General features: G+C 37.2%; 1 protein-coding gene across 1 annotated transcript; it reads right to left on the reverse strand.

The window, feature by feature from the left end:
- Nucleotides 1-374: 374 nt before the first annotated feature.
- Nucleotides 375-18,427, reverse strand: C4H5orf22 (chromosome 4 C5orf22 homolog). Its single transcript, XM_077896354.1, has 9 exons — nt 18,276-18,427; nt 16,487-16,632; nt 14,551-14,700; nt 11,761-12,190; nt 9,225-9,287; nt 8,866-8,987; nt 5,783-5,849; nt 4,214-4,353; nt 375-1,149 (listed from the first exon to the last, which is right to left on the reverse strand). Exons 1-9 carry the CDS (start codon nt 18,375-18,377, stop codon nt 1,017-1,019), a joined length of 1,353 nt encoding a protein of 450 aa, XP_077752480.1. The 5' UTR covers nt 18,378-18,427; the 3' UTR covers nt 375-1,016.
- Nucleotides 18,428-18,560: the final 133 nt, after the last annotated feature.

Consider the following 18,560-nt stretch of genomic DNA (forward strand, 5'->3'; position numbering starts at 1 on the left):
CTCAAGAGGGAAGACTTTGATAAATTAAGCAAATGAAAAGTTCCCTGATTAAGAGGGACTCAGGCTCTCTTATGCATGGAGAGGCCGATGGAAGGCAGTTAAGTCTTTGGGTATTTACGGTAGGTCAGAATTAAGAATTAATTAATTATTATCCTTTTTTCTATTTGTATTAAAAGCTAACTTATTTGACGAAATTATCAACCTGGGCTGCCAATTAAGTAGCACTCAGGAACTATAATCGATGCCCATACTGATGATCATCCGGAGGCACTGAAAACCCTGAAGAACTTTTCTGATTAGCAAAGAAAATTTTGTTAGTTGACTTCACTCTTCCATCCCAACTGTGAGAGCTGGGCCACAACCCTGGCAGTCTTGGCCACAACCCTGGCAGTCTTGGAAAGGTAGATTTTCTGCAATATTTTTGTGGATTGCAAGTTTGTTTACTTATTTATTTATTTTTGGTAGTAGCTTTTAAGAATGTTACTTTCTTATACAGCCTAGATACCCTGAGTACTAAAAGCTTAAAATAGTTTGTGGTTGTCCTTTCCTTCATAATACTTCTCATAATCCAGAATTTGTTTCTCAGCTGTCCTCTAAGAGGGCAGGAGACCTTGTCTATTCTGTTCATTACCATACACCCAGCACTTAATCATGTTTGGCACTTATAAGTGCTCAATAAATGTCAAGTGGTTGAGTGAATAAATGAATGAATGAATGTTGTACAGTCCAATTAGCCTAGAGGGAAAGTGGAAAAATACCAACCCTTACAAAATGAAGAAGACAATGGTGAAAAGGAAGAAAAATAAGCAACAAATGGTGGGGGTAGACCTGATGTTAAAAAAATTGTCATCATTCAACAACTGATGATATCTGTCTTGAGATACAAAATACTGAAACGATTTTAACTTAAAGTTAATATAAAAACCAAGTCTTCTCTGGAAGACTCATTTACAAATAAGTTAATGAAGACCCTGTTATTACAACTAGATGTAATAGGAGCCTTGTGTTTTGTTGTTTCAAGGTGGAGAACATTCTGCTAAATACACCAAGTGAATGTCTACAGCTCCATAGAGGGAGCGTAGCACATTGAGGACTTTCTCTTGAATGGTGTCAACTTGCTCAGAAGGACAGTAATCGTCCAGACTTGACCTGGAACCAAGAGGAGAAAGAAAAAAAAAAAATGTAAATAAGATGAGATCATACCATGTCCTGAGGAAAAGTCTGCATGTGTTGATTTCAGTATAAAATAGAAATGAAGGTATGTTGAATTTTGCAATAGTAACAGTTAAAAGCTACTAAGTTTAATCTAGGTCAGGAGCATTACATTATGTTCTTTAAATCTTCTCAGCAACTCTATGAAATATATAGTTTACTATCCCTTTAAAAGAATCTGAAACAGAAAATTAACCTGCATAGGTCACCTAGTTCTAAGTGCTGGTGATGGGATTCAAAATGACACATCATGTCTTCAAAGCCTCAGTGCTTAATTGCGGCTGTTTCCCTCAAAGGGAGATACTGCAAATACTGGGAGGTTATTATCTTAGTGATTGGGCGTCTTTCTCATTCTTTTATTATGGGAACAGAAGGGCTAGAAATTATTAAGAGTAGAGGCTTTCCAACTGATAAATGGTTTCTTTTTTTAATTATTTTTTAAGATTTTATTTATTCATGAAAGACACAGAGAGAGAGGCAGAGACATAGGCAGAGGGAGAAGCAGGCTTCATGCAGAAAGCCCAATGGGGGACTCGATCCCAGAACTCCGGGATCATGCCCTGAACCAAACATAGACACTCGACCACTGAGCTACCCAGGCATTCCTGATAAAAGGTTTCTGCTTCTAAAAACTACTTGTCAACTATACAGGTATATAGAATTATCCAAAATGAAATGTGGAGATGTGCTGGTATTGGGATTAGTTTCCCAAGTGGTATTAAGGAGAAAAGAAGGGATATATATACCCATATATACATGCAGATAAAGACCTACTTTGAGAAAGTTATCATATATAAAAGTTTAATTTATAAGCCTTAACAAATAAGGAGTACTTCAATGCTTTCAAAAAGATATCTGGCTTCTTTAAAACACTGTTAGAGTAGTTCTTGGGAGCTACCCCCAAGAAGGAGTATTGGAAATCTGTAGGTACATTTTGATTGTCACAGTAACAATTAATGGGCCAAGGCAAGAGGGCAAGGCTGCTAGAATTCTTGCAATGTATAGGACAGTCCTGCAATCTGAATGTAAATAAAAGTACTTGTCTTCTGTCATATATACTTTCCAAAGTCCACAGAACACTCACATAAGTGAAAAAACCTGTTTTTAATTTTTTAAGGCTAGAATTTAATACTCTTCTACATATGAACAAAGTATTTTTGAAAATGGATTAAATATGAAATTTCCCAGAAATGCAACTACTCTGTATATTTAGGGAAGACTGAACTTTAAGTTCAGAACTTTACCAAGAGGTTATGACTAGAAAAACCGTGTCACTATGGCAGTGCTGTGTTCATAGTATCTGTTCAATACATCACATGAGCAATTGTCTGCACATATAATTGTTCTATTTAGTGACTCTTTGTAAAGATGCTAGTTTTCTGTGGCTTAAAACAATTTTTTTTTTTAAAGATTTTATTATTTGAGAGAGAGAGAGGGCGTGCACGCATGTGAGTACATGAGTGAGGGGAAGGGGCAAAGGGAGAGGGAGAGGCAGATTCCCTGCTGGGTAGGGGGCCTGAATGGGACTCGATACAAGGACCCCAAGATTAACCTGGGCCAAAGGCAGATGCTTGACTGACTGAGCCACCCAGGCACCTTTTGTGTGGCATTTTAGTGCATACCAGTTTATCAGTTACTTTCATTTCTTTTACGTTACGATGATTTGTGTGTGTATATACACATATATAAACATATATTTAAATTATGTGTACAGGTAGGTTATTGCTATAGACTAAATATGTCCCTCCAGAATTCATTCATTGAACCTAATCCCCAATGTGATATTTGGAGGTGAAGCCTTTCAGAGGTGATTAAGTCATGAGGGTTCTCATGAGTGAGATTAGTGCTATTATAAACGAGTCCCCAGAGAGCTCCTTTACCCCATCCATTATGTGAGGTTATAGGGAGAAGATGGCTGTCTGTGAACCAGGAAGGAGGTCTTCACCACATTGAATCTGAGTGACTTTATCTTGGACTACCCAGCCTCCAGCACTGTGAGAAAGGAATTTCTGCGGTTTATAAGCCACATGGTCTATGGCATTCTGTTATTGCAGCCTAACTGGACTAAGACAATTATATTATCTATATATATTATATATAACATTTCCATATACTTAAAGTGTGTATGTATGTATGTGGATTACGTTACCTATGAATTTCATTTCAGATGGTAAAAGGGCACTATAAAATATTTGTCATAAAATACATTAAAGTGTTAACCTCACAGTTCCATATAAAACCAGCCCAAAGATTAATACAGAAAAGTTTCATTAAATTGTTGTAACTATGCAGCATATTATTTTCAAATCTGAAATATGGCATCAGGTAAATATTCATCTGTAGACACACAAATGGGAATTCTTGTGTTAATCTGAATAGTATCACCAACTTTAAAGACAAGATAACAAGAACTATATGTTGTTTGCCAACCATTACTAAGAGGAAAGAGAAAATACAAATCTGAATTTTGAGTTGAATAGGTAAAAAATTGGTTAGAATTACTGTATTAGTTGTAATTATTAGATTCATCTATGGAGACTGTATTAATAATTTCCTATGGCTGCTGTAACAAATTACCACACATTTAGTGGCTTAAAGGAACAAAACATTATAGTTTTGTTGGAGATCAGAAGTCCTAAAATGAAGATGCTATCAGGGCCACATTCTTCTCTAGGTTCTAGGGCAGCATCTGTTTCCCCGTCTTTCCAGCTTCTAGAGGCTGCCTGCATTCCTTAGTTTGTGGCCCTAATCCTCCATCTTCAAAGCTAGCAGACAGCATCTTTTCATTTCTCTGATTCTGACCCTCTTGTCCTCCTTGCTTAAGGACCACTGTGATCACACTGGCCCACTGGATAATCTAGGGTGATCTCCTCATTTCAAGATCCTTAAGTTAATTATATCTGCAAAGTCTCTTTTCCTGTACAAGATAACATATATACAGGTTCTGGAGATTAGGATGTGAATATCTTTAGTGAGCCATTATTCAGGCTACCATACTTACCTTGCAATTGTCACAAGAGTAGGTTTTGGTAAATTTTTCAGTAAATAATATACAGACTGAATAAGATACTCAATTTCTTGTTCTGTGCTGATATGGTGAGGAAGTTCTGAGTAATCGCAGGTTAGACCAGCCTGGTGAACCTGAAAATAAAAAAAATTAAAAATTACACTGTAAGGCTTTGTTGTTTTTAGAAGATTCTTTAACCATTAATGTCCTTGCTGATAAATCTTACCTGTTCTCTAAAGTTTTGGAAGAACAAGCCTGTACATCTGTTTGGGCCTGATGTCTTTTTTTTTTTTTTTTAATTTTATTTTTATTTATTCAATCATGAAAGAGAGAGAGAGAGAGAGAGAGAGAGAGAGGCAGAGACACAGGCAGAGGGAGAAGCAGGCTCCACGCAGGGAGCCCGATGTGGGACTCGATCCTGGGACTCCAGGATCATGTCCTGGGCCGAAGGCTGGACCAAAGTTGGCCCAGGCTAAACCGCTGGGCCACCCAGGCATCCCAAGCTCAAAGCATTTTTAAACCCTAAGTATCTTCTAACCTTATCATTCTTAAAAATTGCCATTAAAAAAAAAAGTGGGTTTTGGGTTAGGTTCAATTTAACCAAAATATTCTTTTGCTAGTATTTTTTATTCTTAAAAAGTTGGCACTAAATCAGTATATAAATTTCAGTTCAAAGAAGGTGGTTTGATTGTATTCTGCAACTAAAGAAAACACTAGAACAAAAACACAGTTTATTGAAGTCAAAAAGGCACCAGGAGTAAAAGAAGATGACTTGCAGGTCTCAGTTTTGGCACAAAATCTGAGAAAAGGCATTTGAACTTCAAATGAGAAAATTTATACTTCAAAGACTGCAAAATGATATAAATAAAAGAAATTATCATTGAAGGTATCCACTTTTACCACAGCTTTTGGATCACTATTGGCAAACAAAGTCAGTGATACAGCTGATGTAGCTGAGTTGCACTTGCCAGAGCACCTTCTTTTGTCTTTCTCCTGGTTTTTACAATCAGAAAAGTTTTCAGAGAGAGGAAAGAAAAAAGAAGGGAGTATGAAAATAAATTAACAAACTTTAAAAATTGTATACTTCCTTCTCTCTGGCAAGTAGAGATCTGACCATAAACAAAATAAAAAAATACAGCACTTTTGCTTTATACATAAAATTGGGAAAAGTTTATTTTTTTTTAAAGATTTTATTTATTTATTCATGAGAGACAGACGGAGAGGCAGAGACACAGGCAGAGGGAGAAGCAGGCTCCATGCAGGGAGCCTGATGTGGGACTCAATCCTGGGTCCCCAGGATGACGCCCTGGGCTGAAGGCAGGTGCTAAACCGCTGAGCCACCCTGGCTGCCCTAAAAAGTTAATTTTTTTTCTGGAAAATCTTTCCAGTATTCTGACTTCTAAAAAGTTATATATTTTTTCATTTCTCATTTATAAAAAATAATTCATTTACACTTTCCTGGAACACAAATAAAAGAAAACCACTTTAACAAAAAGTACTTTTTCTACCCAGAAAAATGCTTTCCTAAAGGATAAATTTTATACTTCAATATAAAGTATTTACCATTTCATAGTCTGGTACTTCCATCCGTTTTTTCAAACTCTGTACAAGTGGAATTAGTGATTCCATTCTGGAAAAAAGTCACCCTTTAATTAAATATCACACTGCCTCAACTAAAATTACAGAAGCAAATGATATATTACACTTAAAATTACCTTTAACAATGTTTCATATGATGCTTGAGAAATGAAAGATAAAGATATTCAAATATCTTAAAATATTAAAAAATAAATGTTCCCTGTTTTTTCTTACCTCCAAGACTACAGATTGTGTTAAAGGTTGAAAATTAGTATAAGAAATTGAGATTTTCCTTTTATTTAAAAATGTGACTTTAAAAATTATTTTGAACAGCAAGAAAACTAAGTTTTTAGCACACGGTGATAAAAAAGTTTTCAAAAAATTTAAGAGCAATGACATACACAATTACAAATGGCAAAGTTCTAACAATAGTGATATAATTAAGTGATATAATTTAGGTGGAACACTTTGGGAGCCATGATTAATTAATGTGTCTAGTATTTTGCCTCCCCTACCAATATCTACTCATCTGGTGGGAGGGGGGAAAAAGAAAGAAAAAGTGAGGCATGGAGGCCTATTTGTCCACTCAACCTGTTACTTCTTTTTATTAGGAACACTCTCTGGGCTTCTGGACCCTCATCACCTACCTCCTCTGCTTTTTAATAGTGAAGACTCCTTCATGCTGAGGATCTGGCCCTTCAGGGGCATGGTAAGTTTTGGGGAGACCTTTCTTGCTTGTCTCACCCACTTTTCCTCTGTGCTATTCTTTTATTCCCCCAATTCCAGTCATAGTGTGAACTTGCTTCTGTTGTAGCCTCAGTGTTTCTTCAAGTCTGAGATAGAACTCTCTGCAGGTGATGAAGAGTTAACTGGGCATGCTCATCGGGCACAGTAGATATCAGTGAAAGGTGGCTCCATCTATGGGCTAGATTCAGGACTCCAAAGTTTTCATGCAATTTTGTTTTAAGTTTTAAACTTGGCTTGAGACATCAAAAATCACAAAATAATAGGTACTTTTCAATATTTCCAGAAAGAATCACATCTTGTGAATTATTCCTACATCTCCCTCTTCCACCATAATTTCAAAAAGGAAGGAATCATTTCTTGAACTAGTTCCCTATACTGAAGAGGAAAAGTGTGAACTGATGTTCAAATGCTCGGTCAATATTGACTGATGTGATCAATATAATACTACAGTTTTCCTTAGTGATAATAAAGTTTTATATTTATATTTCAGAGATGTTTCTCATTATTTTGTCTTTAAACAAAAATTACACTGAATATTTTGAAGAGGTAATATACACATAGTAAACGATTTTTCTTTCTCCTAACTTCATCTTTTAGTCATAGAATTCCTCTCACCAAAGACAACCTCTATTTGTTTCTTCTGCATTCTTCTAGTTATCTGATGAATTATTTTAAATAACTATGACATAACAAGTCTTAATGGCTCAAAATACTACGATTCTAACTCTGATTTAAAGAATTATTTCAGAGACCTAACATCACTAATCTCCAGGGAAATGCAAACCATAATCACAGTGAGAAATGATCTCAAACCAGTCAGAATAGCTGGAATCAAAGAATAGGAAGTAACAAATGTTGATGAGGATGTAGAAAAAGGGAGACTTTGTGTTCTATTGATAAGTATGTAAATTGGTGCAGCCACTGGGAAAATAGTATGCAAGTTCCTCAAAAAATTAAAAAATAGAAATATACAATCCAGTAATTTCACGGCTAGGTATTTACCCAATGGAAAAAAAAAAAACCACTAATTCAAAAAGATCTATGCATTCCTATCTTTACTACATTATTTACAATAGTCAAGATATGGAAGCAACCCAAGTGTCTATTGACTGATGAATGGATAAAGAAGATGTAGCATATATAGACAATGGAATATTACCCAGCTATAAAAAAGAATGAAATCTTGGCATTCATTGACAACATGGATGGACCTACAGATTATCATGCTAAACGAAGTTAAGTCAGATAAATACCACATGATCTGTATATGGATGTATATGGAAGCAGAACAGATGAACAAACAAAAACAGAAACAGATTCATAAATACAAAGAACTGGTGACTACCAGAGGGGGTGGGGAGATGAAGGGGATTAAGAGGTCCCAACTGCCAGTCCTACAATAAATAAGTCACACAGATAAAAACTAAAGCATAGGGAATGTAGCCAATGGTATCGTAATAACATTATATAGTGACAGATGGTAACTATGCTTATATTATATCTGTATAATACAAAGAATTATCAATTCATTATTTTATATACCTGAGATTAATGTAATATAGTAATGTAATATAGTATGTCAACTACACTGCTCTAGAAAAAAAATAGATTTAGTTCAGGGAAAAGTAACTGTACTATTTATCTCAATACTCTTCCAAACTTGCTTTAATACCAAAGGCACTCTTTACCCCACCCTATAACTTGACAGATGCTATGCCAAAAGAACTTTTTTCTCCATGTTTTCAAAGTAATCTTAATGCTGGACAATCGGCCAAACAGAGGACCTGATGAAGGATCCAGCTATCAAATCCAATTCTCTCATGCCATGGCCAGCTTGAGCTTCTACTCATAGTCAGGCTATCCTTAAAAGGAGGCAAGTTTTCACATTAGAATTTCCTTGTCTAGTCATTTGCTTTTTTATTGATAGGTTATTTTTTTTTCTTATTCTTACAATAGGGGCTGTCTTACCAATCTCTAATCTTCCTTAAGACCTAGCACCACATCTTATATATAAAACAGGCAGTCATTATGTGATTTTACGTGATTTTGAGCAACTTAAACCTCTGGGCCTTAGTTTCCTCATGTATAAAATGAACATAATAACAATGAAGCCATCAAATTGTTGTGGGGGATAAGTGAGAGAAATGCAAGGAAAAATCTTAGAATTGGGCACAAAGAAAACACTCAGGAAAGGCTAACCATTGTTAGTAAATTTGTATTGGCACTTAATATTAATTTTTAAAATGTAATTTATCTAGCAAATTAAACAATATATCTATGAGTAGAATAGAGTTGGGGAAAAATATGTTTCAAGGTCTTACCCAGGGTTTGAAGCCCATTTCTGTACAGTTTCTTCATTGTCACCATCACACAAATCAGCAAAAGCAGCTTCTAAATCTTCTAACTGATGAATTCGAGTATCAACACAATCTACCAAATCTTCCTTTAAACATATTGAAAAGCCAAGAATATAGTAATTAGTCTTTGAAAAAAATAAGTGAAATCCCATTGGAATTAAAATACCAGTTCAATTAGTTAAAACCAGGACTTGTAAGTACTAAGCATGGGCTTCCCCAATAAACACACAAAGATTTTGGTTAGATGTGAGAGCACTCTAACGAGCTATATTATTAGATATGTGATAAATAGACAAAACCCAAAAGAAACAAATGAAGGATACCTCTGTCAGGTTGGTACCAGGCTTTTTAAACTGGTACAACTCTTGTAAGATTTTGTACTCTTCCTGGAAAACAAAACAAAAATCCATATACTAGAAAAAAACCCCAATTGTTGTTATTTTTTTTTTTTAAAGATTTTATTTATTTATGAGAGAGAGAGAGAGAGAGAGAGAAGCAGAGACACAGGCAGAGGGAGAAGCAGGCTCCAGGTAAGGAGCCCGATGTGGGACTCAATCCCGGGACTCCAGGATTACATCCTAGGCTGAAGGCAGGGGCCAAACCCCTGAGCCACCCAGGGACCCCCCTAATTGTTTTTTAATGATATGCTTTAAAAGTAACAAATGGCTATGATATAAGGAGAATATCTTAGACAATCATTTAAAGATTAGCCTGTGAAAGTCAGGAAAAATGTATAACTCAGACGTCATTGTAAACAATGTCATTTCTTTAGGGTAACTCTATCCTGACAAGAATGCATGAAAATTAGCTATGGAAAAAGACTTGACTTGAAAGAAGATTTCTAATAATATTCTACTGTATAAATGGATACATCCTAGGATCTCAACAGATTTTAGCTATGTATAGGAAATAAACATGTCTTTAATAACAATCAAAACTCCATATTCACTTTGCAGTCCTTTCCAAGCCTGCAGAAGAGAACTTGGAAGTTCAAAGGCAATACTGGAGGCAGATATAACAGAAGGATGGCTGCTAAGCGAAGACTTTGCAAGAGGATGTCTCTCCCCATTTAGCACACTAAATAGCTCCGTTATAGGTGGGTGTATCTGGCCCCAGTAATCCCATTTAGGAGTGTTGTTGGGAAGAGTATACATGCAAGAGCTGAAGTTCACTAAGCACAATGTGCCACTATCCTCATCATACTAATCCTGTGAATTTTGTCATTATTTTGATTTTATACTTGAGGAAACCGTGGGTCAGAAAGGTAAAGTAACTTTCCCAAGATCATACAGCAAATAAGCAGTAGAAATAACAGAACTAAACTCATTCTGGACTTCAGGCCATGCTCTTTAAAAAAGGTAAACAACTTTTTTTTTTTAAGATTTTATTTATTTATTCATGAGAAACACACACACACACAGAGAGAGAGAGAGAGGGGCAGGGACATAGGCAGAGGGAGAAGGAGGCTCCCCATGGGGAGCCCGATGTGGGACTCGATCCCAGAACTCCAGGATCATGCCCTGAGCCGAAGGTAGACGCTCAACTACTGAGCCACCCAGGTGTCCCTATAACTGACTTTCTTTACTGTATTAAAAAAAGGCTATTAAATTATAAAATATAATACATGCTCTTTTTCAAAAGTTCCATAGTACCAAAGGGCATAAAGGATACAAAAATCTCCACTTCTCAGGTCTCCTGACAGCTTTGGAAAAGGAGTGACTGTCATTAAGTTCCTTATATAACTTTGTAGAAATTTTCATTAAAAATATGTGATGAGAGTATATTTGTAAGATACATTCCTAATACCTTCCAGATATGCCTGTTCTTCAAGTTTTATAATAGTTCTAAGGTCATTTCATGATTCTAAAAACATGGTTTATAACCACTGGCTCGTGTACAAGAGCAGGAAGAAACAGCAATTTTTCTCCCTTATTTGCAAGTTGGGAGAATACTCTAGTTCCCCCACTCTTGTTTCAGATTACACTAAATTCTCAAATCTTACCTATTTTTTAATCAATACTTATTTAGAGGTCTTTGATAAATCACAAAAGCTTCCAATACATATGCAAATTAGGATTGTAAAGTACAAGATCATTAAAATCAAAGACTGAATTTAGGTAGAAAAAATAGTTAATTTTAATTTCAAAAAGATTAGATTTGAACAACCTCCCAAATGTTAAAGTAAGCAGTTACTGTGCCATAAAATGTACCCAGGCATGCTCACTTGGGAGTTTCTCAAATGTTGCTTCTCAGATCTGTGCATGCTAATATTGTTTGGCTTTCTGCATTTAAGATCTGATGAACAGGCCTGAAATATTAGCTCCAAGAGTACATATGTAACAGGCATTTCACCTCATTGTCCAGTGAAAATTTGTCACACAGCTCTTTATATACATATAATATCTCTGGAAAGATACACCAAGAAACTGGCCATGATGTTTGTTTCTGAAGTAAGAAACTGAGGGAATGGGGATGGGGTGAGAGAGTGATATCTTCAATGTATAAACTTACTTGTACTACATGATTTTAGTTTTTTTTTTAACTACCCATGTAGTTATCACCCCAATTAACAAATAGAAAATAATAAATACTATCTAGAGCAGGGATCTGCAACCCACAACATATAACCTGTTTTTTTGTATGGCCCTCAAGTTAAGAAAGATATATACACAATTCAATTAAAAAAATAGCTGCATATTTAAAAAGGTTTAACAACAACAAAGAATGTGTCAAAGAGATCATATGGGACCTCCAATAAAGTAATTAAAATCTAGCTGTTTGCAGAAAGTTTGCTGATCCTTGATCTAGAGAAGTGTCATACAAGTCTTAAGATCTACATTTTAAAAATGCCACATTTACCTGAGTGAACATTTCTTTGAAGGGATTCTTGACTGAAAAAAAATCCAAGTCAATATCTAAAACAAATGCATCCCCTTTCTTCAGAATTTCCAGAATTTCCCCAGTGCTGATTGTAGTCTGGCATTCTTGGCTTTCAGAAAAACATGAACATGATTGCTCTAGGCAAGTCTGGCCCCTCCTCTGTGTCACTGTGTCCTTTTCCAGTCCTTCTGAATAGGAGTCACAGTTACTAGAGGCAGTGTTTTCTGCATCTTTCAGTGCTAGCTTTGGCTTCTTAGCAGAAGACACTGCATCATTTTCTTCTTGACTATTACAGAGTTTATACGGTTTTACCATAATTACATCCAATTGTAAAGGTTTTTGGTTCTCTAGCTGGTCTTCAGTTACATAAAGGCCATCACTTAGAAAGTAATGATCTGTACTTGTAACCCTGGATTAGAGGAAAAAACTATTTTAAAGACAAATGGACAAATTAGTTGACATTTCAAATAGCATTTCCAAAGCAGTGCAGAAATGTAACAATATATTTAACAAAAATGGAGAGCTTTCTCTACTTTTGTTAAGTCTTGTTCCTCTGCAGAAATAGTATTCCCCCAGTTTTTAGGTGGGCACATAACTACCTGAAATACGTAAAGGCTATACTTCGTAGCCTATACTGCAGCTAGGGGTGGCCATTTGACTAAGTTCTGGACTACGGCTGTGAACTGAAGAGAAGGGTTCATAACGGCACTCTCCTCTACCTGCTGACTGGCACGTGAACGTGGAAATGGCAAGCCCGCCTTGGATTATGAGGACAAGGGCAATACTCTAAAGATGAAGCAAAAAGGTAAAAGGAACTGGGGTTTCCAAACCTGTAAACTGCCAGATAGGCCCTGGACTATGTGCAGTAAACTCTAATATGAGAAAAAATACAAATCTTTAAGCTGATGTCTTGGATCTTTCTCATACCTGCTGCAACTTCGTCGAAATAATCACTAACGGAAAAATTACATCTGGAAAGAATTTCTCTTAACAAACGCTCCTTCAGATGTGTTTCAAAGTTTTGGCAAACTTTATATAACCATAATTTTTTTTTAAAGATTTATTTATTTATTCATTCAGAGAGAGCGAAGAGAGAGGCAGAGACACAGGCAGAGGGAGAAACAGGCTCCACGCAGGAAGCCCGATGTGGGACTCGATCCCGAGTCTCCAGGATCACACCCCAGGCTGCAGGCGGCGCTAAACCGCTGTGCCAACGGGGCTGCCCTAACCATAATATTTTAATGTGGAAAACGACTTTAAAAAATCTTATACAATGCAGAATGCATTTTACAAGTTACAGATTTCTGATTTTAGACATATCAGTATATTCTTAGCTTTTCAACTATATTATACCTTAGGAAGTACTTGGAAAAGCAAAAATAAATGCTTCTTTCAGAGCCAGGCTCTATTCAACTAAAATAATGGTTAATATTTATTTTATACTGAAAAATAAAAAAAATAAAAAAATATTTATTTCATACTCACCTTCCTCCAGCTATATAGTCTCAAATTTTAAAAGGTATTAATTTTCCAAAATAAGATTAACGACATAATACAGCTGATATCCAGGCTTGTTATAAATTGTGCTGTCCTAGAAAAACAAAGGCTATATCCCCCAAACCTAAATTCGTATTATTCCTTAATAAAGGATGCTTCACTTTGTTCATATCTGTATGAACACATGCATCTCAGACTGCATACCTGTATGTGTCTCTTCTATAAACTCTTACTTACCGAATTCAGTAAAATCATCAGATAATCAAAATCCTCCTAATATTGTTGTTTACATTACGTTTCAAATGTCTGTTTGAAACTTAAAATTATTTGATTTTGCAAAAACCTGTTACAGGTCAAATGAGGTCTACTCACTGAAGTACTCAATATATGCACTACCATTCTTTCACATATATCAGTATTATATATATTTATTCTATGTGGAGTTCTATTTATTATTTTATCCCAAGTACAATTTTCATGTATATAGAAAGTTATTTGTGTAATTAATAAGAACATACAACAAAGGTTAACTATATCATTAAGGATAAATCAAAACTAAAAAGTATCACTTACAATGAGAGACTGTGTATTTCATTTTCAATATATTACTACCCTTTTATTCCACTCTCCTTTCCCTTTGAGAAAGTTATGCCATCACTGCTTAAAACATTCATTCCATCATAAGAGACTGTAGAAAGTCAAGGATATGATAATATTTTTAAAGACGTTTGCAGTACTGCAATATTCCTAAAACGTTGGTTAAACAGCTTATTTAACAAAAAGTTGCACATGCGACTTAAGTCAGCTTTAACTTAATTTAGATTCATTATCGAAAGCTAATCATATTACTAAAATTAAAACCCCAAATCTACTTTTTAGTCATTCAATTTAAAAAAAAAAATGCAAAATGAGATAATTTTGCTTTTTTAACTGCAATTGTTAAATTCAGCAGACAATAATTATATTGTAAGGAAGCAGTGAAATGTATCATTAGAAATGTAAATCTATAAGATACTTCAATAATTTAATGGAATTAAGTCATCAACACAGCCAGAATTCCAGAGGATGAAGATATTATTCTCAACCAACCTTACCAGTAACAAAATATAGATGGTTTGTGAAGGTCAAGAGACATGAAAACCTGTTCCTGGTGTTTGTTTAATCTGAGCCCATCTGTATGTAGGCAACTCATGAGTTATGGGGATTCAAAATAAGACAAAAGCAGCATTCACTCCTTTACATCCCCTTTCATACTCATAAATATGAGATTACCTGATTGTTGTAGTAGAAGTGTCTCTGCCTACTAAAAAGTGATGTTTGCCCTCTCTGATTTGCTGAGCCCATGGGGGATGAAGCCACAGAACATGAGAAAAATGGCCAGCATAAACTGCAGGCATAATCCAATTCTCAATACTTAATTCTCTGAAAAAGAAATAGAAAGCATGGAAATTACTGGTGAGTGGTTTTTCCAAATATAATTTCACCCAGAACAAGAGTTTAACAATTTTCCTAATAGCATTAAGGCATCATTTCCCTTTTTCACTGTATTGACATTTGCACTGATGGTACAAGACAATTATGGGTTGGCATCCTAAGACTGATGAAGGCAACAGTACCAAGTCTACTAGTAGTCCCCCTCTAAAGCCAGTTTTATGTAAAAAGTTCCTTCATAATTTTATTAAATTTTGAACTTGAATATACATTTTAAATATTCTGGGTGGTAAAATGAGAAATGCGCAGAAAGTACTTCTGCTACAGTCTTCGAAGTATAACGGTTGTCTTAATGAAAAGCACTTGTAATTCAATTGACAGTTGAACACCATCATTTTTCTTGAAAGAAAGACTGATCAACATACAATGGTTATTCAGACTTGAATTTGAATTGTTGGATTCTACATTTGAACTAAGCTTTAAAAAAAACACCACTTGTCAAGTTTTGGTATAGTATTGAATATTCATAATTATCTGAAAAGGCTATAAAAATACTCTTCCTAAATTTTCTTCATTTTACTTCCACCAAAACAACATATGGCAACTGACTGAATGTGGAAGCAGATATGAGAATCTAGCTGTTTCCTATGAAGACAAATATTAAAGAGATATGCAAAAACTTACACATTCTTACTCTTCTAAGTTTTTTGCTTTAGAAAATACATTTTTTAATAAAAATAATCTTATTTATGGTAACATGTTGAAGTCTATTTTGAAATGAATTAATATTTTAAACATTTCTCAGTTTTAATTTCAAATATGGTAAATGTGAATAGATACTACCCAAACTTAGAAAAAAAGCTTAGTAATTTTTAAGAGTATACAGGCATCCCGAGACTAGAAAGTTTAAGAATTATTATTCTATGACTAACTGTACATACTTGTTTCATAATTCTCTTCAATTTCTAAAATATAAAAACCTTTAAATATAAAAGACAGTTAACAACAATGGTAGAGCTACCACACTTTAGAAATCAGTGGTCCAAAAAGGGGTTCCAGAAAGTCAACTGAAAGAAATGTAGTAGGCTAGAGTTAATTCACCCAAGCATCTATCTTGTAGTTTCATATTATAAAGAAAAATAACTATTTTATTTTGTCCGGGCTGCCTTGAACAACATGTTTAACACATTTTCTTGTGCCTTTGTATCCAGATTTTTTAAAGGAGAGAGGAAGGGAGAACTGGCTCAGGTAACTTCTAAAGTCTCTTCTACTTCTAAAATTCTAAAGCAGAGGTTGGCAAACATTGGCTAGGCCATCTGTTTTTGTAAATAAAGTTTTATTTTAATATAGCTGCAGACATTTGTTACATTAATGTCCATGGTTGTTTCCTATACAGAAAAGAGGAGAGAGAGGTATGAGAGGAGAGAGAAGGTAGTTGCAACAGAGACCATATTGCAAGCAAACCTAAAATATTTACTATCTGGCTCTTTAGAAAGTCAACATTTGCTCCAAATAAAATAAAAAGGGAAAACGAAAACAAAACTCATGACCTCAGAAAGTCTATTTCCCTTAATTGTTAATCATGTACTGCAAATTGTATTTCAAGCATATAAAAGATCACTAAGTGCCTGGCTGGCTCAGCTGGTGGAGCATGTGACTTGATCTCCTGGTCCTGAATTTGAGCCCCACACTGGAGGCAGAGTTTACAAAAATAAATAAATAAATAAATAAAATAAAATAAAATAAAATAAAATAACGAACAAAAACCACATATTACCCGAAAAGTGTTTCCTTGTCAAACACAGTGTCAGCTGGCATATTCACAGGAATAAGGAGGTCTGGATGTGAATCAAAATGCACAAAACTTATGTTACCGGCAGGAAGATGCTTCGAGCCAATGGCCCGGTATATATAAGGCAGGACCTGTGAAAACACATGCATATGTTCAGAAATGTCACTGAAATCATGAGCACACACTCTGCTGCAGCCTGAAAAACAAGGCTTAACGTAACTGCATATAATGTTAAGCACATCAAGTTGCTAAAAAGTAGGGAAATATAAAACTTGTTCACTGTAGACGGGCTTATAGAGAGCGGTCTCCAGTTAGCTTTATGTTTTCCTCCTAAGTTCCCGCTTGCACCTCCACAGGCTTTACCCGGCATCTCCTGCTTCCATCTGGCCCCGCCACAAACTCAATGTTGGTAAACACACAAGGACTGGCCCTCAGGAAAACGTACAAACTGGCAGTTAATGAACATTCTGGCACAAAGAGGTGTTCAAGGTACCATGGGTCTCCCGGCCTTTGCCACACCTCTGGATGATGGATGAACCTAGGTGGTCTCCAAGTCACCTAGTGCTGCGTTTTTCTTTTTTAAGATCTTATTTATCCATGAGAAACACACACACACACACACACACACACACACACACACACACACAGAGGCAGAGAGAGAAGCAGGCTCCATGCAGGAAGCCCGATGTGGGACTCGATCCCAGGTCTCCAGGATCACGCCTGGGCTGAAGGCGGTGCTAAACCGCTGAGCCACGAGGGCTGCCCGGGTTGTGCTGCGTTTAATACTGAATTTGAAAGCACCGCTTAACCCGTGCCTGTGCTTTTTCTCAGGCCCATCCTCACTACTCTTTCTACGTCCTGGGAAACCCAACTTCCTCCAGCCATAAACCCTCAATCATCGTGTCCCTCTTTCATATCCAGAGAACCCCCAAGGGGGCTGCTGGTTAAAACAATAAACAAAAAACAAACAATAAGCAAAAAACAAAAACAAAGTTTTGACTCTATGGGCCTCCCTTATAAGGCTTCCAGAAGATGGGATGAAGTCATCATTTTAGCTACTCCAATGGAAGATAGTTTTGGTGTTTATAAGAGCAGGGCTCGGGGGATCCCCGGGTGGCTCAGCGGTTTAGTCCCACTTTAATCCCAGGGCGGGATCCTGGAGCCCCTGGATCGAGTCCCACGTCGGGCTCCCTGCGTGGAGCCTGCTTCTCCCTCTGCCTGTGTCTCTGCCTCTCTCTCTCATGAATGAATGAATGAATGAATAAATAAATAAATAAATAAATAAATAAATAAATAAATAAATAAATAAATAAATTTAAAAAAAAAATAAGAGCAAGGCTCGGGTACGCAGACTCGTGTACACACCGAGCAGACAACACTACCAACGGCCCTAAGGGTGCCACGACGCCAAGTCTCTATCACGGACGGCAGCCCACATCTTTCTTTTTTTTTATTTTTTTGATTTATTTTACTGGAGTTCGATTTGCCAGCGTGTGGCAGGACCCACGGTCAGTGCCGTGACCCCGTGACCCCGGCCCGCGCCGCGGCGGACACGAGGCCTCCCACCCAGACGCCGGGGCCGCGGGAAGGCTCGGCTTCGGCTCCGGGCGAGCGGCGAGGGGTGAGCGAGCCGCCCGCCGCCCAGCCAGCGGACCCCAGCCGCCCGCGCCTCCTCCTCCTCCGGCTGGTCGTTCCGGCGCCTCCCCCGCAGCCATGCAGCCGCCGCGGGTCACGCAGTCCGCTTCCCTCCGGCCCCCCGCGGCCGCCCGCTCACCTCCTGGTGATCCTCCACGACCCACACCGGGAGCGCGGGGTAGCGCCGCAGGCCCGCGCGCCCCGCCGCCGCGTCGCCCGCCGCCTTCCCGCTCGGCAGCATCCCCGGCGCCGCAGTCGCGAGACCAGGACCCGGGCCGCCCGCGCTGCCCCTCCCGGGTGGAAACGCGCGCTCACCCGGTTGCGGTTCCTGATTGGAAGCTGTAGAGGGCAGGGGGCGGGCGCCGGCGCGCTCCACGAAGACCATTGGCTTACGTGTCCATCGCTCTCGAAGACGCGCCAATCA

This window comes from Canis aureus, chromosome 4, assembly GCF_053574225.1.
Source record: "Canis aureus isolate CA01 chromosome 4, VMU_Caureus_v.1.0, whole genome shotgun sequence".
In the NCBI taxonomy this organism is placed as follows: domain Eukaryota; kingdom Metazoa; phylum Chordata; class Mammalia; order Carnivora; family Canidae; genus Canis; species Canis aureus.

Coding starts and splice junctions, on each gene's coding strand:
- C4H5orf22 (XM_077896354.1), bottom strand. CDS start 18,377: ATGCTGCCGAGCGGGAAGGCGGCGGGCGACGCGGCGGCGGGGCGCGCG. Junction 12,191..14,550: donor ACTTCTACTACAACAATCAG/GTAATCTCATAT, acceptor CCTCTAATCCAG/GGTTACAAGTACAGATCATT. Junction 4,354..5,782: donor AAGTACCAGACTATGAAATG/GTAAATACTTTA, acceptor TTTTATTTTCAG/GTTCACCAGGCTGGTCTAAC.